Below are 24,668 nucleotides of genomic sequence, written 5' to 3'. Positions count from 1 at the left end.
ATGTCTTTTTCAATTTATTAAACTTCTATGAAGGCTACAGTTGACAACAGACATCTAATAAAATCTAATCAGATTTATTTTTGTTTAAGAGTTTGTTACATTCTGGGAAGATATGACATGTTTACTGGGATGTTCTTACAGTGTGGCTGCAAATCAAAACAAGATGCATCCTTTAAACTGTGTTACATTATGATATCTGTATAAATTTTTTGGAACAATTCCTTTTAATAATGCACAATTACTATACAGCACATTTTTATACCATTAATCAATTTATTAAATAATTATATTTGTGGACAGCTCCACACACACACACACACACACACACACACACACATTATATATATATATATATATATATATATATATATATATATATAGATAGATAGATAGATAGATAGATAGTTATATGCATGAAGTGCTGGCTTAATATATGAAAACATGTATCTTTGCTATGTCAGAAACATGGTAGAGCTTTGGAGCTCAGTAAGGCAGTGGGCTAACACCAAATCTCCTACACTGCCATGTGATTGAGCTTACTTCTTCTTGCATTCTGTGCCAGGTTCTGCATGAAATATCTGAACGCTGCAAATATAAAATGATTTCCTTTAGAATGCATTAGCTGTTTATTCCAAATAATGTACAGTATTTATATTTATATTAATTTACATCCCTAGTATGCATGATGATCTACAGTATGATGGATGGGTATAACATCCATGGTGTATTCTCCCCTCATGTGAGATCAGTGCACAATTTAAGCAGTTTTAGCATTATGTTCATGAGATTATATTCAGTGTTTTCTTCTTTAAACAGCGCTTTTAATAAGTCCGCAAGTATGTGTGGAATATTGCTTCTTTAAGAGGTAAAAGAAACGATTTGAGCCATCAAGTGGTATTTTTAATAATAATTCAACTCCCTCACAATTGCCCTAGAAAATGATGGTATTGACTTGGTAAAGCACAGGTTGGGTCAAATGTGTTATTTGAGCTTCATCTCAAGTGCAAAGCCATTATGTATCCATAAAGTGTTGAGACCTTGAATGTCACTGTCCAAGCTTAGTAAACTAAATAACGGTATGAGAGGTATACAGCATTTTTTTTGTAAGAGTAGGATGCCTCTGTAACAATGCCACAATAATGATTTAAAATGCTGCTGTACCACAAGGTAACTATTTTATCATACAGCAACATATTCAGAAAATGAAGGGCAATTTTGTCAAAATGCGAGAGAGATTGGACCTACTTTGGTTTAATTACTGCATTGTGCCAGTTTCTGTATTGGCTGCTTAAACAAATAGAGATATCCAAAGCTGGGCAATTATTTTGTAGAGGGGGTGACATGGGGAACATTTTGTTACTGTTTTTGGATACACTTCTGTTGATATAAGTGTTATGATACTGTATCTTTACAAGGTAATATATATGGTCAGTCAGTTTATCTGGGTTGAAATGAACATAAATATATACAGCATAGTATATTCTATAAAGAAATAGTCACATTTCAGAAGGATCAAAGCACTGACTTGCATTAAGCAAAGAAAATACCTACATATACATACTGTATTTGAGGGGAAGGAATAAAATCTTGTATGACTGTGATCATAGATTACTTAAACCCTTGATAAAGATGAATCATAAAAATTCAACCAGACAAATCAAATAAAGTAAATAATAGTTAGTGAAAGTAGTACGAGCATTTTCACATGCACAATCTGACAAAACTCACAGGATTGGGACTAACAGCTGTGTGGCCATAGGATAACCACTTGTTTTATTTGACTAGACAATGTAAAATCTAAAATAATTATGTGGTGCATGATGTTTGAGATCAATGAAGGGTGATATGCTCATCCTGTATGTGACTTCTTGGCTATGTATAGTTATTGTTATGCACAGTTGCTTTCATTAGTATCTATAATATCCCATGTGTAGTGCTTATGAAAACCTACCGTATACTGTACAGTGGAACCTCGGATTACAAGCATAATTCGTTCCGGAAGTGGGCTCGTATTCCGAAACACTCGTAAACTATTTCCCATAAGAAATAATGAAAACTTAAATCATTCGTTCTACAGCCCAAAAAATTAATAGGCTACATAAAAATAATTAATACAAAATATTAAATAAAAATAAAACAAATTAACCTGCACTTTACCTTTCAAAAAAGTAAAAAATAATTCCCGACAGATAAGCGTTTCCCTTTGTGCACGCAGGCGCTGTGTATGTGTGTGCGTGAGAGGCTAGAGTAAGTGGAGACTCTTGCTTTCAGCCCCTCCTGTCTCCCCCTCCTCATCTTACACATTCAAATTTTCTCCTATTGTTTAAACACACTCACATACTCATTAACGAAAAGACTGTTGTTCTCCTCTAAATTATTAAAGCTTCTCTTTATTTTAAAGTTGCTCGCGACAGCGTAACAGCCCGTTAATTCATGCTCGTGTAATGAAGAGATGGACAAACTGGTCGATGCCCGTTCTTTTATTTTCTGCATTGTCAGGTTATAGTACAAACTTTGGGGTGGATCCTGCACTTAAATCCAACAAAAAAAAATACTGAAGAACAAAACTCAGGCTCTATATCCTAACATAAATCTCGCATTCGCGTTCACACACCGGACTGCATTACCCACAATGCATTTCCTGCACTGGACTACACTTCCGTAAACAGCGGTCATAAATCAACGTCTCTCTCCCGCCACACTGTTTTATCTAAAAAAAAAGCAAGAGACATCGCTAAAGATACTAGTGTGAGCGCAAACTAATAGAATCACTGCTGTAAAGTTAAACAAACGAACAAATGACCCAGCACCTTACCTCTGAAAAGATTTGCGACAGAGTTACTTTAGAGAGCAGAATGTGTGTCTCTTGCCTTCATTTCTGTGCGTGCGCGCGTTTTTGTGTATTGGGGTTTCAAACACACACACACACACAGCCGACACAGTGTCTAATTACGCTCGCGTGAGTGCACACACAGCGATGAGGAAGAAAACTGTAAATTTTTAACCTCTGTATTGAGAATTTCTTGTGCATTAGTCGCGCGCACACGTGTGTTATAAGAAACAGTACACGCGCTGTACACACGCGCTTCCGAACACAAAATTAAATATGTTTTACACACACACGTAGTCATAGTGTTATAGTAAACAGTACACGCGTGCACAGATGTTGATTATACCAGTAAGAGACAAGCACTAAGACACAGCAGGGGAGACGATTCCGCAGCGCAAGATAGAGAGAAAAACCGTTGGCTCAGTTGTGATCATGTGACGCTTGGCATCAAAACAAGAAGCGCATGCGCGAAACATGATACTTGGTGCTCGTGAACCAAGACAATGCTCGTTTTTCAAGTTAAATTTATTTAAAATCTTTGCTCGTCTTGTGGAACACTCGTAAACTGTGTTACTCGTAATCCGAGGTTCCACTGTATATTGTTGCAGTATTAAACCCCTGTCTCCTGCAATGCAGCTGTTATACAAATTATTGATGCATCAGGACTTTTTATTTGAATTTGATATGCTAATCCCAAGCAATAAATTTAGCTGCAGCCACTGCTAAATGTTAAATCAGTTAAATCATTTGTGACTTCATTTTGCCTTACGGAATATACAGTATGAGGACATTAGAAGTCCTTATTAAATTTAATTGTATGTATGTTCCTTTCATAAGCATGTTCCTTTTTTACATTATTACATATTCAGCATGTACTGTGCATGTACAAGTAATGGGCTTGTATTTAAGCAAAATTTTAAATAAAAAAACAATAGGCATGTTTTCAGCTAAAGGAAGCAACGGACTGCCTACGTACTGTACCATACATGACTCAGTAGCTGGATAACTTCAAAACTCCTTTAATCTTTTTACCCAGCTGGGTTTCTGCCTGAGGTTATTGTCAAAATGTGTACTGTGCAAAGCAGGTATAGTCTATTAACCAAAAATTTTATATTTTTTTGCTTCTCAAATTGAGTACAAATTATTATTTGTTACATCAATAACAAGTTGGTTTTATATTGCCTAATTTGAAGGCACCCACATTTTGTAAACATTTAAAGAACAATTGTACATTAGATTTCTTCTTAACAGTCTGTTTTCACATTTTCAGGAACGATAACTGTCAGTAAAGAAACATTTTACTTATGGTAGTTTTATATAATTTATTCATATTCTTTAGCCATATTTATTAAGCTCTGCCCCTGCAAATGCTGGTCAAGGGACTATGGACCTGGGGTATGCAGGATCTTCTCAGAAAATCTCAGGGACATTTGCAAAAAACAAACAAAATCAAACAAACAAACAAACAAACAAACAAACAAACAAAAAAAAAAAGCTTCCATATAGCATCCTAAATGTGTTAATCTCAGAGTTTCTAGTTTTCTTTCTACTATTTGAATGTAAAAGTTTATAGAGAAAGAACAGAAAAGAGGCTTTAATGCATACCTTACCTGTTAAAAATATCTTTAGACAAACTCAATTTGCGTGTATGTGTGTGTGTGTGTGTGTGTGTGTGTGTGTGTGTTTGCCCTGCGATACATTGCAGACAATATTCAAAGAGTTTGTCAGGCATCAGATGTAATGGGTTTATGCTATACAATTAACACTGTAGATCATTTGACCTCATGGATAATTCCACTGAACCCACTAATCAAACACAAAGAAATTTATCAGATCAGATCTTCAAATTTTGGGCTATATCGAAATGTATTCTGAAAAGCAAACCTCCCTTTGAAATGGCATTTTATGGCAGTATTTAATTCACTTTCATGAAACAAGATGAAACCTTTTCTATTTTAGCCCATACTAAAAGACAAAAGAAAATGATAAATGCCTCCGGGAACAGAGCCTTCTTTGAATGCTGATGAATAGAAATATCTCTACAACATCCTATCTGGGCTGAATGAAAATAATTCTCTGAGGATAAATCCTAGGGATTCCATAAATATAGATTCCATCTAAAAGGGGAGCTTGAGCCCTTCTGTACACAATACATTTGCCTTTAAAGCACAGCAGAGAAATGATACAGTATGGAGGAATATGCACCCAGTCAAGTTGCCTGGGTGATAAAGGTTTTCTGTAACCCACTGGTGTGAGGTGCTGGGAATAGGTATAATGCTCATAAAAGAGTAGATAACATACATCATCTGTATTTTTATTTTCTTTTTATTTATTTTTTTTACTTGGGAATTGTCTTTCAGGTGGACATGATAGTTTGAGTTATACTGTATTCATTACTTAATCATGAATCTTTATGCTTTATTTCTCTATATCACCATAGTCTTTACTGACATATACATTTCCAAAATCTGTGTTTTACTGGTATGTCTAAATTGTACACTTATTATTATTATTATTATTATTATTATTATTAATAATAATAATAATAATAATAATTCCTGTAAACATGTTTTGACAAATCTTTGAAGGTATCATGCCAGTAGCAATTTTTCAAGGCCCAATTAAATCTCTGTTTAAAGCAGAAGACTACATTGATTACAGAATTCATACATTTTCCCTAGAATGAAACAAAATGAAACTCACCCACACTGATTTTATTAACTCCACTTTGTACTAGTGTGGAAATTTATTCTTGCAACAAATTCTGATTCACTGGATAATTGTAAAATAAACTGAATGCTGAAATGTTTTTATTACTTATGGGGTCCATTATTTCACCAAAGAATTTCTATTTATTTATTTATTTATTGGTTAAAAAATAACAAATTTAAAATAATTGGAATGTTGTTTATTTTCTATTTTAAACTAATGTCAGAGTGTGCCTTCTACACTAAATTATTGCCATAGTCTGCTTTTCCTACACTAAATTATTTCAAAAGTGTGTCTTTTCTACTGTACAGTAAATTAATGCCATAATGGTACTTTGTACACCAAATTACTGTGTGTCTTTTCCGAACGAAATAAATGAACTGTGTATCTTAACTGCACTAAATAATGTCATAGTTTTTTTTCTTTACAATTTATTAACACCATAGGGTGTATTTTTTATGATAATACCATGCACCTTTTCTGTAATAAATGAACCTCATAGGGTGTCTTTTCTATACCACATTACTGCCATGTTTTGCTTTTTTTACACTAAATTATTATTATTGTGCCACTGCTACTCTACATTAATACGAAGGTGCTTTTTTGCTCTTTATCATTGCCATGGTGTACATTTCTTTCTCTATACAAATGCCAGTGAGCCTTTTCTGCTTTACACTAATGCCATAATAAGCTTTTTCCTGCTCTCCACTAATACCATATTTACCGTCTCTGTTCTACAGTACATTAAAACCACAGTGTGCCTTTTCTGCTCATGTTTTAACAATGTGAGTATAAAAAAAAAATCCCCAAGACTTTTGCATACTAATATATTTCCAAAAACTATGCTGCAATTTAGCAAAAATGCAGGTGACGACATAGCAACATTAGGGTAACGTTTTAAATTTTAAAATATTGTTGCAACAAACTAAGGAGCAGATATGTTATAAGCCTAATATTACCTGTGAAATAGTGCAGTTAAGTAATATTTTCTTGCAAATAGTAGCTCTTTATTATTAAACTATAAAATCCCTGTTTCTCAATTGCGCAGTAATTGGAGATAAATTACATACAGATAGAAACTAAAAAGAGACATTAAAAAACAGATAGATAGATAGATAGATAGATAGATAGATAGATAAATTTTCCTTTATAACTGCAAAAGGAAAACTGTAATGTTACATCAGCCAGTTTGTGTATTATACAAGAAAATACTGTGTACGCAAATAAACCGTAGAGGAATATTAAGGTTAAACTAAAATATCATTAGGAGAAAAAAGGTAAAGCTTATATAACAATAACCTGTTTACACTGTTTATAATAGTGCAGTCAGATGGATATATTAAATTATTGCATAATAAGGTACATTATTTAAAATTGATACTAACAGATCTACTGCGATGGATTGGCACCCTGTCCAGGGTGTACCCTGCCACCTGCCCTAAGCCTCCTGGGATAGGCTGCAAGTCACTGTGACCCTGAATACAGGATAAAGCAGTATAGAAGATGAGATGAACAACAGATCTATCATTTCACTTTTGTTAGGATATAAAGTAATTTAAAATTATATTACCTAGAACTTGTATAATGAAAAGAAAAGTATCAAGAACATATCAAGAATGTTTGAAAGATGTTTAATGTGTTTGTTAAACATTAGTCAAACTGTGTATTTTTTTGTTGCAGTGCTATGCACAGTCCTTCATAAAGTAAAGCCTAGGGAGAACATAAATGTTTCTGCAAATTTATAGCCTCTGAGAGAGTAATACAAAGGGAATAGTGTTGCCAGATAGTGGGAGACATAAAAAAAATCTTTTTTTGCATTTTTTGAACCTGGCAATACCCTAACAAATATCTTATATTTACAACCATCACCTTATACCACTTTTTTTTAAGCAAACACAACATTATGCTACTGTGGGGAACAGATGCTAGCATAACAATAAATTACCCATATAGTAAATGTAACAGGAAATAACAATAACAACTGCATACAGTATTAAAGACTATCAGAAGGGCATACAAGATGTTATAGTATTAAAAAAATCTTTTGAAAAAATAATTTTATTCTGCTATATGTGATATTCTATACAGCATATTGGATCAATTTATAACAAAATAGGACAAAATTGTATTCATATTGTAATTCTCCAAATGCCCTCTGTATAAGCAAGACATTAGCTTTAAAATATTATTGACTTGGGGACCCTGAACATGTAGTAAGCCATGTTTTAAAATCATGAGGTCTCAGTTGAACAAAGCAGCACAAAATACAGTACAATTCATTCTAAGCAGCTCTGATATTTTTCTTTGTACCTAAGCAAATGTTATAGGGTACCTTTGAATGGTTTACAATGAAAAAAAATTGATGTTTAAACAAGCATATATACTTACTATGGCTACAGTAGTTATTTTTTTTATCATTTAAGTTTTCAACTCCTTCATTCATCAGCTTTCATATATCTAGCTATTATTCTTCCACCATGTCCATATCAATGTGATCTGGATTGTTGTCATCAGGGATCTGATGTGATACGCATTATGATTACCTTAATGAACTAAAACAGCTGTTACATCCTTTTCACCACAAGGAGACTAGACCACAGGGAATATATCTTTTCAGATAAAAATAGATGAAATTATGATGCTGGTACATGTGTGCCCTTTGAGGCTAGGACACTGCTTCAAGTACCAGCGCTCTGGTTATAGGCATAGTTCCTAAGGTCATTGATTCCACAAAACAGCCTTCAATGAGATTTACTATGTAATTACATCCTAAGTACCAGAATATAATACAAAGGCCATGTTTTTATGTTTTACTGGGGTGGTTCATATTTCTTTCGGATAGTGTAGCAGTATACTGTTGATTACAATAACATACTGGACATGAAATAACATAACCAGATAATATTGGTATAACAATCATGATTTCAGTTTATAGACCATCTTTATTATTACTGATTGGTCAGTCAAATAATGAGACTTTTTTTTCTATCTTGAACTAAATTTGACAAAAAATTGCTCACTAGCATGAGATGATACAAAGCACTCTGTCTTTTTCATGTCTTTTACATGAAGCTTTATCATATCAATTATTTACTACATAAACAATAACATATTACAACAAGTGCATTAAAATACACCTTGTGGTTTGCACTATTGTCGAAGCTGTGATGTAGAAAATGACTCTCTACTTCCTGACAAATCAGAATTGAGCATTCATAATATCTCTTTATTATAAATACTTTTCCTATACTTTCTCCAGGCAAAAGGAATTTAGAAAAAAAGCCTGTACTTTGGATAAGTTTAATGTCAGTGATAGATTTGATCCATGAAGGGCACCAAAATAAGAGTTTAGTATTGTTTGCCATGGGTCTAAAGGATTACTGAGATGCTCCATGGTAGCATGTAATCTACCAGTCTGCAGGGAGAGTAGCTCAGAATTAACATGGTCACAGTTTTGCAAAGCCAGCTGCAATGCTGAGCCCATGTCTTTCCACAAGCAGAATTTATTATGATTTTTTATTTTTTTTGTAATGGAAAGCTGCTTTGGAATAATACGCTTCTCAATCCATTTATTTTTTAGAGTTTAGCACTAATGGTTTTAATTTAAACGCGTGAAGGACAAGCGTGAAGGGAAGAGATATGGACTACTATGCATTTTAAATTGGTTGTGCTGAGGAAAGATTTTATTGCATTTATCTGCATGGCATAGAACACACATTTCAGGTGTGGTAACCTACACAAAGCCCACAATAAACACTGACATTATCCACTCTCCAAATGCAAGTACAGAGATTCGTAAAACATACCGTAGGTTCATTAAGGTGTGAAATAATAACTCCCCAATAGCTATATCAACTACACAATGTCTTAAGTTCAGTGCTCACTGACATTTCTTTTATGCCATGTAGCTAAGCTATATTATTATATTTACTATATCCTCTTATGGCCTGAGACTGAACCGCTAATCTTCTGCTTCTTCACAGGTTGACTTTGAGTAGTTACTCTAGGATGAGCTCCAACTGCTCAGATGAGTTTTTCCAGGCCACAAACCATGCGGAACAGACATTCCGAAAGATGGAGACTTACCTGCAACACAAGCAGCTGTGTGATGTGCTTTTGATAGCTGGTGATCACAAGATCCCTGCACACAGGTACATATTCTCCATGAAAAACTGGAACTCCAATCCTTATGGTTAAAAGAGGCCTATAAAAAAACTCTATACAGAATGCCACAGTTTCCCTGGGTATGTTTTGTAAATTATGCTTTTCAGCCAGTGGCTTTTAATGCATATTAAATACTTTCTTACTTTCTCAGTTTTAAGATACCATAGATGCATTCCACCAATATGATGTGGAAATATTTATTTAACTGTAATGTTCTCTAGGTTATCTATATTGGGTAAGGTGCCAGTTTAACAAATGCTTAGAAACCTGTGTAAAACCTTACTCACTGAGTGTGATTTCCTGACACAGTGCATATCACTCTTTAACTAAGTTGGATAGCTACAGTATAGGTGATAATAAAACAGAGCCCTAATCTCATACAACTGTAATCACAATCTCATACAGCTGTAATCACTTACAACTGCCAAAAGGTCTAAAATGCTCCTGTACCACAGTCATAATTTTCTCAAATTTCATAAATGCTAGAGCATTACATCTGGTTGAAATCCAGTTGTAAGGGAAGCCACACATACAGTACAGTATATGCAGGCTGTTGTGTTATTGTAGTACTTTCTTGACTCAATTCTGGACATTATGAAATAAAAATACATACTTGTCTGCTTATAATTGTTTTCCGTGCATACATGTTTTGATCAAACACAGTAGTGGAAATGTCAGGGAACTCAATCAAGGTTTAGCCGGCTCAGTTCAAAACTAGTTAAACAAAAACCAAATCAAAACAAACAAACAAAAAATTCATACACAGCATGCTAGTGTGTAATTAATGTCTCCCTCACAGAGAAAGACACAAAGAAGTAGTCCTTTTTTATGAATAGCTACCAACAAAAACCTGGATGTTAATATAATAAGTGGTTTTGTGTTCTTTTTTAATGACAGGCTTGTTTTAAGTGCAGTTTCAGACTACTTCGCAGCCATGTTCACCAACAATGTACGGGAGGCAAAACAGGATGAGATCAAAATGGAAGGTGTTGATCCGGAAGCACTGAGATCATTAGTTCATTTTGCATACACTGGTTAGTGTCTATAAATATATCCAAAATTGCTTTTTATTCATTCACAAATATTCAAGATCACTGGGTGTCTTTATATTCTTTTCCCTTTTAAATTAAAAAATTTAAATATTAAGGCTTGTAATACTTTGCTATGGATACAGCAGTTAGATGTCCACCCATTTTTAGCTCTAACCAGCAGTGTACCTACAGTAACGATTTCAAGGCCAGCTTCTTTTTTTTTTTTTTTTTTTTTACTTCTGAATGCATTCTCTTCCACAAAAGTAGCATTTTGTGAGTCAACAAAAATCCTCTTTAGTTGAAAGGATCTCTGATTTTTGACTTTACTTTTATAGGTGTACTTGAGCTGAAGGAAGAGACAATTGAGAGCCTATTAGCAGCAGCATGTCTTCTCCAGCTCTCACAAGTCATTGAGGTCTGCTGCAACTTTCTAATGAAGCAGCTTCACCCATCCAACTGTCTTGGGATCCGCTCATTTGCTGATGCTCAAGGATGCATGGATCTGTTGAATGTGGCACACAATTATACCATGGTAGGACTGGCGCAATGATTGAAATAGCCAAAATTCTGTTTAAAGCATTTAAATTGTACATATAAACAAAAAAGTGAAGTGGCAGCCTATTGTTGTTCTATCCCACATTTAAAATTGTATCACTTTATATGTTAGGTACAGTAACTACACTTTATACCTATATATTTCATGCTTTTAAAGCATAATCACTATTTTTCCTATTATTAATTTTTCCACCACAATTGTTTGGTATGTATATGCAAATGTTCTGATGTTTTTAAACATACCACATGTTAGTCTGTCTAAAGGAGTCGACACATTTACTATTCTCTGGAGCTTCAGAACCCACCACACACATTTGTTAGATGACATGCCACTGCTGAAGTGCGGAAGCAACTTAGGAGGGTGCCTGTTATCTCCTGAAGGACATCTGCACAGGCTGTTTACATAGTGCTTCCCAGATCAGTGGGGTTAATCTAATCAGAGAGCACAAGCAGCAAAACTTCCTTTTCAATCACTTCCCTAATGGACAAGGGGCGAACAGGGCTTCCTGCTCCACCATCCGTTGTGCTCATATAAAAAAAGCTCTATTTTGATAAGCTTGTTTTTTTCCCTTCCATGTGGAATCCTGATATCCTGTTTTTTGGTGTAGCGCTGTCACTGTCACCAGACAAGTGTCTATATGTTTGCTGTGTATGTGAAAACAATCACTTATTGATGAAAGGCCTAATTTCACAAAATCAAGTTAATGTCTCATAAGACAATCTCCTTAATAGCTGAATTATAATTATTGTATTTTTAATTCATAGTAATTACTAAATGATGTGGATTAAGATAAACACATGAATAATAACCCTGTAAGTATGATCCATCCTGAAATGTAATATAGACATGTACAGTACATATATCATATATAATAGCTAGCTTATTTGAAATTAGCTTGGACTCTGCTGGTTAAAAATATTTTTTCCATAAGTAGACAATATACTGTATGTTGTTTTCCATATTAACAAGTATTTACATGTGTGGGTAACGTAATTTTGGGGCACACATACATCACCATATATGTAACATATATGAAAAATCCTTCTGAGCTATATGGACCTATATATCCATAGATCATATATGAAACTATTGTCTTTTTTTTTAAGTTACCCTAAACTAGGAATAAAATCCATATTAAAGAATGCCATAAAAAACCCTACCTCAGCAAGCTAGCGTGTAATTAATGTCTCCCTCATAGAGCAAGATACAAAAAAAATCAATCCATGCATCTAATTTGCATTAGCTAAGCTCCAAAAGCCCATGGACAAATTTTAATATGCTATTTAAACATCAAAGATCAAACCATTTGCATCCAACACACCCTAAAACAAACAAACAAACAAATAAATATACAAACAAGACTTTGGAGTGTTTTATAGATGAACGTAGATTTCTTAACGCTTTTAATGTTATGATAGAAAATAGTTTTAGAGGACATTCTAAGCAAAGTTTAGCAAAGCATTAAATATCAGGCCATTAAACTCACATTAAACCAGTTGCTAGAGCTGAAGAAAATGCTTACTTATTATTCAGTAGATTACCAGTAGGGCTTCTACATAATAAAGTGGAACAATATAAATATAATGTAAAACAACTAAAGATGAATCATAATTAGTTATGTTCAGTGCAACACACAGTATACTTACAAAGTAATTAATTTTTTTTAACTGCTAAAAAGCACCGAACCTTTCTAATTGAACCACATAAATTTTTCAGGAACACTTTTTAGAAGTCATTCAGAATCAGGAGTTTCTCTTACTTCCTACGATGGAAATAGTCAAGCTACTGTCCAGCGATGACATCAATGTTCCAGACGAAGAGACCATTTTCCAGGCACTGATGATGTGGGTGCGATATGATGTGCAGCATCGGCAACAAGATCTAGGATTATTACTTGCCTACATACGCCTACCCCTTCTACCACCTCAGGTTTGCTTATGATACACCATTGGACTCTGTGATCTATAGAACAACACTTGATTTAATGCACTCATTCCGTACTATTTAAAAAATCTTTGAATATATAAAAAAAACTATTCGGTTCTAATAGTTCATGTGCATTTAGTAATGTAAAAAAAAAAGACATTAATTTAAATTAAAATTTTGGCATCTACATACATAAAATGGTAGAAAAATACATGGAATGGTATGAGGAAGTGAGGCTAGGCATGGTTTCTTTCTAGCCAAGACTATAGAATGGTGCAGCCTGTCTGTCAATTTGGCTGAAATTATTAATTTCACTTTCCTTAACATATCCCTAACACATCCCCATCATACATGAAAAAGGCATGTGGAAAACAGTTGCAGATGCAATGAAGTGGAATATTTACTCTATCATTCTTTTTACCCCCATTTTGGCATTAGATAAGATCAGATGTATATGTGATTTTTGAACATCCCATCCCTCCTTTCCTGTTAAAAGCCTCCTTGGGTGGCTCTTTGTGTAGATCTTTGTGCATGGCTGTAGGGAATTTCTCATTTACAAGACCAAAAGTGAAATGATTCAATGATTTCGGGCACAAATGACTTATATACAGTTGAATTCCAATTAATCCTAAAGATGTTTAGTGTGGTTAGGATCAGGGCTAGCCACTTTAATTTTTTCTATTCCGACATTGGCAAATACATTTACATTTACATTTAGGCATTTGGCAGACGCTCTTATCCAGAGCGACTTACATTTTTATCTTATTATACATCTGAGCAGTTGAGGGTTAAGGGCCTTGCTCAAGGGCCCAACAGTGGCAACTTGGTGGTTGCGGGGTTTGAACCTGGGATCTTCCGAACCGTAGTCCAATGCCTTAACCACTGAGCTACCCCTGGCCCCTGGCAAATCATGTCTGCATAGACAATGCTTTGTGGAGAATGGCATTGTCATAGTGAAACATGTTTAGGTTGGGTTCCTTACCGCATTTTGTTTAATCAAAGCAAAATTTACACTTTGATAAAAAATATTTTATTTTGAATGAAAGGGCTACAGCTTTTAAAGTAAAGAATTTAGACGTCATGAATGATGCTGACTCCCTTATCAGCTTTTTTATTGTGACATCAATCAGACATTGTAGCACATAGCTTTACAGACAAACTACTGTATGGATGGAAGATTTAAGTTATCCCATTTAATATCACAAGCAGCCTTCATTGTATTTCAAAATCAAAAAATGAACATTTAAAGGCTAATGGCCTATATAACTGTAATATTTCAAAACTGAATGGGTTGCCATTATTTGTGTTATGTTGTAGCTTCTTGCTGACTTGGAAAACAATAAGATGTTTTCTGAAGATTTGGAATGTCAAAAGCTATTGATGGAGGCCATGAAGTACCATTTGTTACCAGAGCGACGACCGATGCTACAGAGTCCAAGGACCAAACCACGCAAGTCCACTGTAGGGGCACTCTATGCAGTTGGAGGCATGGATGCCTCAAAAGGTAGATAAATAGTTTTAACTCTGAGGTATTATTCGTAAACTGATGCACCAACTGGCTATTATTAAATTGACAAACACTGCATAGAAAGTTTTCATTCAGTCATTCACCTTTAGCTGTGATTGCATCACACAATGTGGTGTTCAGTTTGTGAAAATGATTCCTTCTGCTCCAGAACCAGTCTTTTACAATTTGAGTCTAGGAACATGTCTCTGCCATCAGGAAAGACAATCTCCATTGATTTAATATTCTAGTCATTCAGTGCCATCAGGTCATTAGCTGACCTCATTTTAATGTCATGTAACATACAGTAGCTGACCCTAGACCTGACCAACTGAAGCAACCACAGATGATAAAAGCTTCCAGAGGCTTGTACAGTGGCCACTGGGCATGATGGGTACATCGCTTCACGCACTTCCTTTCTTACCCTGACGCACCCATCACTTGGAATGGGTCAATTTTAACTCGTCAGCTTTTTCCTTTGCTCCAAAATTCCTATCTTTATGCTTCTTAGAATATTTAAGCCATCTGATTAGTCTCATTACCAATAAGTTTTCTAATGGCCACACAGTTGTTTAGTGCCAATTAGTTTCCAAATATCCTACGTTTTCTGGTTTCTTTATTGTAAGATCAATACTTTCTTTCAATTAATTTATATATAATTATGGATGAATTTATGGATGCAGCATACAATTTTTAATAATTAAATATTGATCCTGCTTTGTATGAATGTCTTACAAAATGTTTAAATATTTTTAGTCCAACAAAGGCAGCTTCATTACAATACCTGTTTTATATGCTGACTCTATAAGTCTTTAAATCTTTAATTTAAACCTTTTTACCGGATAAAGAATAGGAGTGAGACTGGATAAGTGTAATATTTGCCAATCAATTACAAAAAAAATACACAATCATGGCACTTAACAAAAAAATATTCTTTCAGGATCTACAACAATAGAAAAGTATGATCTTCGCACTAATAGATGGAATCAGGTTGGCATAATGAATGGCCGAAGACTTCAGTTCGGTGTAGCAGTCATCGATAACAAGCTCTATGTGGTGGGGGGAAGGGATGGCCTCAAGACATCCAATACAGTGGAGTGCTACGATCCACTTACTAAAGTATGGTCCACCATGCCTCCCATGTCAACCCACAGACATGGACTAGGTACATTTTTGCATCTTTTCTTAATGTTTTGTTCATATCCTATAATTAGACTTTCATAAATACTGTGACATAAGTTGTTTAATGGAAATTTGCTTTGCTGTACTTGTTAAAAGGGCTTCTGAGACAAATAAAGAACTTATAAAACATTTTTATATGGAGGGAACATAACATTTAATTTCTTATTGTCTAGGACCGTTTAAACACATCAGTGATAACATAAAAAACACTAACAAGTGAAGTGAATAACATTGATTATCTTGTTACAGTGGAACTGGGGAGTGGGTGCAATATATTAGGCAGCAAGGGCACAGTCAGCTCAAATGTAGAAAAAATGGCTAGCAAGTCTGGACCAATCCCACGGAAAAGCTACTATAACAAAAATTGCTATGTGAGTTAATGCTGGCTATGATATAAAGGTGCCAGAACACGTGTTATCACAGTTTGCTGCGTATTGGGCTGCAAAATGCAGACAGGTCAGAGTACTCATGCTGACCCCTGTTCAACACTGAAAACACCTTTAGTGGGCACATGAACATCAGAACTTCGTCATGAAGCAATGAAAGAAGATGGCCTGTTTTGCTGAATCACATTTTCTTTAACGTCAAGTGGACAGCAGGATATGGATATGTCACCTGGGGAATAGATGTAACTAGGTTGCTATATGGGAGAAAGTCAAAACGCTAGAGACGGTGTGAATGTGCTGTTGGGGGAAACCTTGGGTCCTGGCTTTCATGTTGATGTTTAACCATTAGCCCAAAATGGTGTGAAATCTTGAAAATAAGCAATTTATAATTTTTAGGGTTTTAGGCAGCTTATGAGATAAATTGTAATTAAAATCAAGCAACTGGCAAGCTTTTCCAAATGATGCTCGCTCTGATAAATAAAGAATAGCTCATGAAGTTAGCAGCTGTGTCTATGAATGCAAATTTATTTTTATTATCTATAAATAAATGTTATAGATGTTACTAACAAATTTATATAACTGGAGTGGAGCAATACATACTAGTGGAGCAATATATTCTGACAAATAAATACATTATAATCTCAATCTAACTTGTACAGAGTAAACAAATGTACACAGGAGATGCACCCTTTTTAAGAGACCACATCTATTTCCATAATGGCACTAGACAGAAATTGGAAAGGACTAAGACCACTCCATTAGCTTGTGTATGTACATAAATCTGGTGACTGTAGAATCTACTACCTACAAATTCACTCAAACTAGAAAGCAAATCAAATAAGGAGACCCATCTAAAGCACCCGACATAAATCAGCTGATGCCAAAATAGTGAACAGCTGACAAAAAATATTTGTCAAATACATGACAGGCAATTTCGAAAGAAAATTAACTGCAGTGTTCTTCGGTGGAATTTACAGCATCTTCATAAAACAGACACACCATGAGGTCTCCACTACAATGCAATGTTAGAGCCAATTCAAAATGGGGTTCAAAGGACAGTTATATATGTCAAGAGCCAAAAAGCAACAGCCAGAGATTTATTACAGAAGCATGAGGGACCTTTCTGCAGCAGAGGCGGCAAGATGCTGCATGAATTCTTAATGCTTGCTCCTCAGGGCCAGCCACTGGCCAATCTATTCAGGTACTGGTGTTGTGTTTAAGAGGGAATTTTAATTCTCAGCTAAATGAATGCAATGGCAGTCTCAGCTAAATAAATGCAATGGCAATTTGAATTTAGTCATTTTTACAGCTCTGCTTATAATAAATGGGATCGGCTGGGAGATAATATTGAAATGATACATGCCAACAGAGGGGGAAAAAAGCGAATACACTTTCTTTCATTTGAAAAGGGATTGCTGTCCTGGAAGGGCCTATGTATGCAGTGGGAGGGCATGATGGATGGAGCTATCTGAACACAGTGGAGAGATGGGACCCCCAGGCAAGGCAGTGGAATTATGTGGCCAGTATGTCCACTCCTCGAAGCACAGTAGGAGTCACTGCTCTCAGTGGAAAGTAAGCAATTTCCTATCTATCTTAGTTTTGCAGATCCAGAATCATTTTTTTTCTAATATTTCACATGCAATGTTACAACTTGAATACATAAATTTGAAGATTATAATATATATAATCAATTCGGGATTTGTGGACAGGCAGAATATCTGAAATGAATGCTTTATGAAAGATTCACATATTTACAGTTCTAGGTACACATCCTATAAGTATATTTTAGAGTCTAATTTTAATTAATGCGAAAAATAAAATCAAATATGGGTAGAGTGAGACACAGTTGTGGACTGACGTAGATAGATCGGTCAGTTTATCCCCAGTCACTGCGGCCTGGCAGGCTCGACTATCTGAAACAAACACAGGGCAAATAAACTGGGTACTCAGAAACACAGTATGCTTAGAAGCGGTGTTGAGGAGACCATCCGAACAGAATGCAGGGAGCCACTGTGCGAAAGAAGCTTAAATACTGTAGTAATTGTGTGCAGGTGTGACTCAATAATTAGAAGAGCTGCCTCAGGGAAGTTATTAAATGCAGACCTTCACTGTTATAATACTGCACAGTATTTTAGGGGTTGGGGTTCAATGCCGTTAGCAGTGTGAATGTGACAAAGGACATTTTGCCCCTTATGGACAGAACACGCTGTCAAAATGTCCTACTGTGCTTATCTGCTTTACACAAACAAATTCATATACATACACTAGTGATCTTTTTTTATTTAATCCATCTTTATGCTACAGTATAGAAATAGAAATTATAAGAGTACCTGTGATTTTCCACAGAGCATTACTTAATTTATTAGCACCACAAAGACTTGCTCATAACGACAAACTCCCACTATAGCTACCACATCCAGTACATATTTAATATCGCTCTGGAATGTCTTCCAACCAAAATAATAAGCTCTGAGACCAGAGCATCTCCAGTGCCTTGTACATTAGAGTCACAATCTATGTTCAGTGGGAAAAACAAAAGGCTGGTATTTGTCCTGGTGGAGGAAAACAGCTGTGCATCACACTGACTCACAAACCCTAGAGCATTTTTAAATTCAGGGAAAAAACATAACCTTGAACCTACCCACACAGTGATTATAAAATGGCTTTGTATTTAAACATAAATGAATGATGTTTAGTATAAGCTGATTATACACTGCATACTGTAAATTATCCTGTAGCTACAGTGACGCTAATAGATGACGTATGTAAATACAAGCGTTAAAAAATGCAGTCTAAAGCCACTGACTTGTCCTGGGCACAATGGTGATGAGCTTTAAAGTTGAGGAGCTTGGCCATTAATACTGCATAAAAATAAAACCTGTCAATGGTTTACACTGACAGAGAGCAAAATTCATGCAATTCACTCACTCATCTTCTATACCGCTATACCCTGTATACAGAGTTGCGTGGGGCCTAGAGCCTCACGAGGCGGGATACACCATTGTCGCGGTGCCAATTTAATTTAAATGAGCTTTTATGAAGGCTTTGCAGATCATGAGTAGAAAATACATCTCAACTGTTCAAATGAGATTATTGCATATTTCAGACACCTTCAGCATTGATTTACAATGTAGAAAGAAATAAAAATCATGAACGAAAATGGAGTTAGAAAGTGATCCCAAACTTTTGAGCGGTAATGAACACACGGTCATTTACACATTATAGGCAATTTGGGAACCCCATTTAGCCTAATTGGCATGTCTTAAACTGTTGAAAACCGGAGTGCACAGAGGAAACCCATCAAGCACGAGGAGAACATCGAACCAGAAGGTGCAGGCGACAGTGCTAACCACAAAGCCACCATGCCGCCTCATCAAATTCATAAAAATGCAATTAATAAATATTTAAAAAATGCAATTCATAAAATAAATTCAAATCAAACCCTATCCATTGTCATTATGATACACATTGTACAACCAGATTAATTTATACCCCTAAGCAAATAAAAAAATAGATCACTTTCCAAAAGCAGAGTTCTGAGATTTTCACATATAGTATGTCTATTATTTGCACAATAATATATTCCCATATGTCACCCAGCCTTTAATATTCATCCTGTTGCAGTAGCTTTCAAATTAAGCTTATGTTTGCAGGTGCTTAGATAACCCTGTCAAACATTAGCTCTAATGTTTTTTTACTTGGTAAATTAAACACATTTATACACTGTGCAGCTTTTATAATAAGGACTAAGGTCACAGAGCAGTCCAAATTAATCACAAACTCACCCAGTTGTGGCCTGCTTCCAAGCTAGGCTTCTGAAAGAAAAGTCCAACCTAAAAAAAGTAATGATATTTATAGAGAAATATTTGTACACTGGGTAATAGTTTTATGCCTGGTACTCTATTTTCATTATTTGCATAAACATATAGGCTGTTTCACACTTATGTTGCACTGGTATCACAAGGGGCTAAGCAGGTACAACTTTGTTGAATAGAAGAAAATAATAATAATAATAATAATAATAATAGCACAAGTTTCTAACTCACAATTAAACAGCAATGTTTCATGTCACATTAGTGAGCAAACTATTTAATTACATAAGATTTGCTTATGTACAAGATGACAAGCATGATGTTAATGGGAGTATTAGCATGATGTTTTTGAGCAGGGTATAAAGATGAGGATGTAAAACAGACTAAAGGACTACAATGCTGCTGCATCAACCTTACTGTTTTAGGTAAGAATCAAACAGCAGCTAAATCTCCCTTCCATCGACCTTAGCAGGTAGTCGAATGACATTGTAGGTAATGTAAACCGCTGACCTGAGATTATAGCTCAACATGTCTATGAAAAAAAAGTTTTAAAAAGTCCACTAAATGCCAATACAGGTTGCATGTTATTTTAGGCATTCAGAGGCTGCTTATTCTTGAACAGCTGACTAGCCTGCAGTTAAAGTCACAGCTAAATTAAAAAAAGATCAACTAAGTGTTTTAGAATAGTTGGACAATAATTGTAACATAAATTACCATGTTTTTATTGGTATGAACGTCATCCTGCGCTTTTACCAATGGTTATCATGAAAATGTGTATGATATGTGAGAAAATTAGGAAAAAAGGATTTATAATTACAAAGTTCATTAATATACCGTTTTGGGATAAACCCTTAGTCACTGCATCATTGCAGGCTGTTCGCGGTGGGTGGACGTGACGGAAGCTCGTGCCTGCGCTCCATGGAATGTTTTGATCCTCACACCAACAAATGGAGCATGTGCGCACCGATGGCGAAGCGGAGAGGAGGAGTGGGCGTGGCCACCTACAACGGCTTTCTGTACGCTGTCGGCGGCCATGACGCTCCAGCTTCTAACCACTGCTCTCGCCTGTCGGACTGTGTGGAGAGGTGAGAAACAGCAACAACACATTCTTTACGACATAGACCGAAACAGCCTCAGAAATGTTTAAGGTGCAGTTACAGGAAGGGCTAAACATCCTGGAAGGACTTCTATATGTGCAGGCACGCCTTTCCTCTTGGGGAGGAAAAAAGTTACCTTACCGCTGTGGAATGTGGGGCTTAGAGATCTGATAATCTGACTTAACTCCGCCCCCTGCTGGTCATATAGAGGAAATGCATTACTGAAGATAAGGTTAGGTTTGGGAGCAGGAATTGCATTAAATAGCTGCTTTTTTATCATAATAATTATGGTAAATGTTTCATGTTAAGATGTACATTCGTTTTACCTATACTTCTTATGAATGGCCTGCAAACGAAAGTGTAGTAAAATTAAACAGCTGTTTATTTGATAAGTGTCAAATGATCGATTTAGTGTTTGCGAGTCTGGGATATGTTTATCCTCTGTTTTGATTGAGCTTGCCAGGTTTGGATGAAAAAAGATTTTTTAAATATAAAACCATTGTGTGTATGTGTATGTGTGTGTATCACCTTAAAGCCCTTTACATGCTATTATTATTATTATTATTATTATTGACTCCCTGATCATTATTAAATGTTTATTAATTATGATATATTTCTAACTAATAACAAACAATTATGAATTCAATATTATTTAATATTTTTTACTTTAAATATTTATTGAGCTAGGTAATGGATGACATTACAGAAAAAAAATGAGTATATCAACAGACATTCATGTTTGATACTTTTATTCGTAAGTAGTTAATAAGGTTTACACACCATTATGATGCAATTATTGCACTTCTGGCTCTTAAACATTTTAAGAATTCTGAAAGTAAAGGATACTGAAGGAATACAGATATTTTGGTAGTGAGTTTTAGGTTGTTTTAAATTTGCACAGACATAAATCTGTGAGCAAGAAATAAAAAGCCTCCCTAGTATTAAAGGTGGATTTCATAATGTTTCTGTGCTGTCGTGGCAGGTATGACCAAAAAACGGACACGTGGACCATGGTGTCGCCCCTCAGTGTTCCACGTGACGCAGTAGGTGTGTGTTTGCTTGGTGACAGGCTGTATGCAGTGGGTGGATACGATGGCCAATCCTATCTAAACAGTGTAGAGTCCTATGATGCACAAAATAATGAGTGGACTGAGGTAAATTTTATAAATAATATATTGTTTGTCTTTTTGTTCAACATCTGGTCTAATTCAACTGTGTTTTATTCATTTTATAAGGCTTTTTGAACTTATTTTTATGCAATATTTAATATTATATAAAATAAAATATATAATTATATAAAATAATGTTGTTGGTACTTGAACAGCCTTGAAAAGTAAACTATGAATGGTCTCATAGCGGTCAGATGATCAACATGCATTGAGAGGAAGCAAAAGGCTTTCCTTCTATTGAGAGCTTTTTCCATCATCTCACAATAGCAGTGAACAAACACTGAGTTAACCCTTTAGTCATTCATCGAGCATGTGTTAACCTTTGATTCAGCCAGCAAGCATGTGCTATGCCTCACCACTTATAAACATACTATGCAAAGAAAGACCTGTAGTAGAAAGAGATCATGTAAGTGAAAGCGTGTAAGGATGCATTCAGTAGAGATATTGACCATTAACTCCTGTCCTTTTTACTTTTTAGGAGGTGCCACTGAAGATTGGCAGAGCTGGGGCCTGTGTGGTAGTGGTGAAATTGCCTTGAGCACTCAGGCCATGCTCTTAAAGAAGACTCATCAGCAGTGGCAATCAGACATTTGATGCCATCATGTGGAACTAAAATTTTTTGTGTTTGTTTCTATTTTGCTTAAATGCCAATGAGATGAAGGGCCTCTGTGTTGAGTATTGCCAAATAGCTAAGTATTGCAATAGTAGACACTAAAAAAAATAATGTGAATGTATCAAACCTTTGCATATAAAACTTTACACTTTGAATTAAGAAATTATACATTTTCTTTCTTTCTTTCTTTTTTTAACCATAGATACCAGTTTTAGTTTAAGACAAAAATGATGTTTATCAAATTAATTTTCATGTATACATGTTGTGTCGTTATGTATTAATAACTTCAAATAGCAACCAAAATGAAATGCAACATACAGAATAAAATAAACTGCTAACTTCTTTATTTATTTATCTTTATCCATGTTTTAAGACAGAGAAATAATCTTTGACAATACATTTAAAAACACTGTGAATATGTCTAATTGTGAGCTTGCATCCAGTTGTGAGTTAGTAAGCTTGAAAACATTTTGGGGCTCATTCACACATAAATGCTATACACTTTTTATGTAAGCCTAGGCATAGCATGAAACTACTTAACAATTTTTTACAAAGCTGTTAATGAAGTAGCTGCAAAACACCAAAGTATCATGTGATAGTATTCATGACCTTTAATGTTTACAAAATAGTGAATATACAAATATATCATATTGATATTTCACATGAATGTATAGTTTTTGTAAATATGTCATGTACATATTTCCTAAATCAGTGTTATAAATGTCATTTATTATCCCCTTTTTTTGGCATGCTGCTTGGGTATGTTTGGATGCCTTACTTAGATGCTTTGGTATGTTTTCAAATCCATTTCCTGGGATCACCACTATTGTGTTTGGATTAAGTCTGTTTTGGTATGTTTTGACCTTCATCTATAGCATATAGAATATTTCAAAAGTGATACTAATGTACAATTTATGAGTTAGGTTGTAAACATACCCATAACATGAATTCTAAAAAAAAATATTTTGTGATTTTTTTGCTGTTTGTAACAAGAAAGATTTACAGATACATGTATTTTACTTTTAACCATTTTATATAGCATGCAACCATGAATAAACTTTTCCTAAATAAACCTCTTTATTTAATTTTCCTACTTTCTGATCAATGACTGCCTATTTTGTGCACTATGTTGTGTCCAAGATCTTATCATGCACACTTTTCACACAGGCCAATCAATGATTAGAATTTAAGTATAATGTCATGAAAGAGTTAATTTTCTTTTGTAATTTAATAAAAAAAACACCCATATTATATTTATTCTATCTATTATATGTTTTATTACATATCAATTGAAATATTTAAAGCTTTTTTGTTTTAAATTGGATGATTACAGATTACAGCTTTTCCAGCATTTTCGAAATTCCAGTATCTCACAATATTAAAATATTTCCTAATAGCAGTAAAACAAAAATAACAATACAGAAATGTTGAAAAGTTATGTTTATTTACGCACTTAATACCTACAGTAGGTGGGGCTCCATCAACACAAATTACTGCATCACTGTGGCATGAGCCGTATACAGGCTTATACAGTGGCTACTATGCATGATGAGTGTATTGCTTCATGCGATTCCCTTCTTACCCTGATGCACCTTGCTCATTAGTAGGGTCGGTCTGAACACATCAGACCACATTACTTTTTCCATTGCTCCAAAGCCAAATCTTTATGCTCCCTGACAAATTTGGACT

The 24,668-nt window shown here is 34.9% G+C and overlaps 1 protein-coding gene across 2 annotated transcripts in view; it reads left to right on the top strand.

Annotated features, from left to right (window-relative positions):
• The window catches only part of klhl4 (kelch-like family member 4), a 33,079-nt gene extending 9,018 nt beyond the window's left edge, over window positions 1-24,061 (top strand). For both annotated transcript variants that reach the window (XM_053505261.1, XM_053505260.1), the window contains exons 2-11: window positions 9,523-9,690; window positions 10,601-10,737; window positions 11,070-11,266; window positions 13,007-13,219; window positions 14,534-14,720; window positions 15,661-15,885; window positions 17,698-17,860; window positions 20,973-21,185; window positions 22,180-22,351; window positions 22,845-24,061. In XM_053505261.1, coding sequence (XP_053361236.1) covers window positions 9,548-9,690; window positions 10,601-10,737; window positions 11,070-11,266; window positions 13,007-13,219; window positions 14,534-14,720; window positions 15,661-15,885; window positions 17,698-17,860; window positions 20,973-21,185; window positions 22,180-22,351; window positions 22,845-22,904 — 1,710 coding nt within the window. In that variant the 5' untranslated portion in view covers window positions 9,523-9,547 and the 3' untranslated portion in view covers window positions 22,905-24,061. The remainder of the gene's footprint in view (window positions 1-9,522; window positions 9,691-10,600; window positions 10,738-11,069; window positions 11,267-13,006; window positions 13,220-14,533; window positions 14,721-15,660; window positions 15,886-17,697; window positions 17,861-20,972; window positions 21,186-22,179; window positions 22,352-22,844) is intronic.
• Window positions 24,062-24,668: the final 607 nt, after the last annotated feature.

Source organism: Clarias gariepinus, chromosome 10 (assembly GCF_024256425.1).
Source record: "Clarias gariepinus isolate MV-2021 ecotype Netherlands chromosome 10, CGAR_prim_01v2, whole genome shotgun sequence".
NCBI classification, from domain to species: domain Eukaryota; kingdom Metazoa; phylum Chordata; class Actinopteri; order Siluriformes; family Clariidae; genus Clarias; species Clarias gariepinus.
This window is presented reverse-complemented; position numbering and strand designations above follow the sequence as displayed.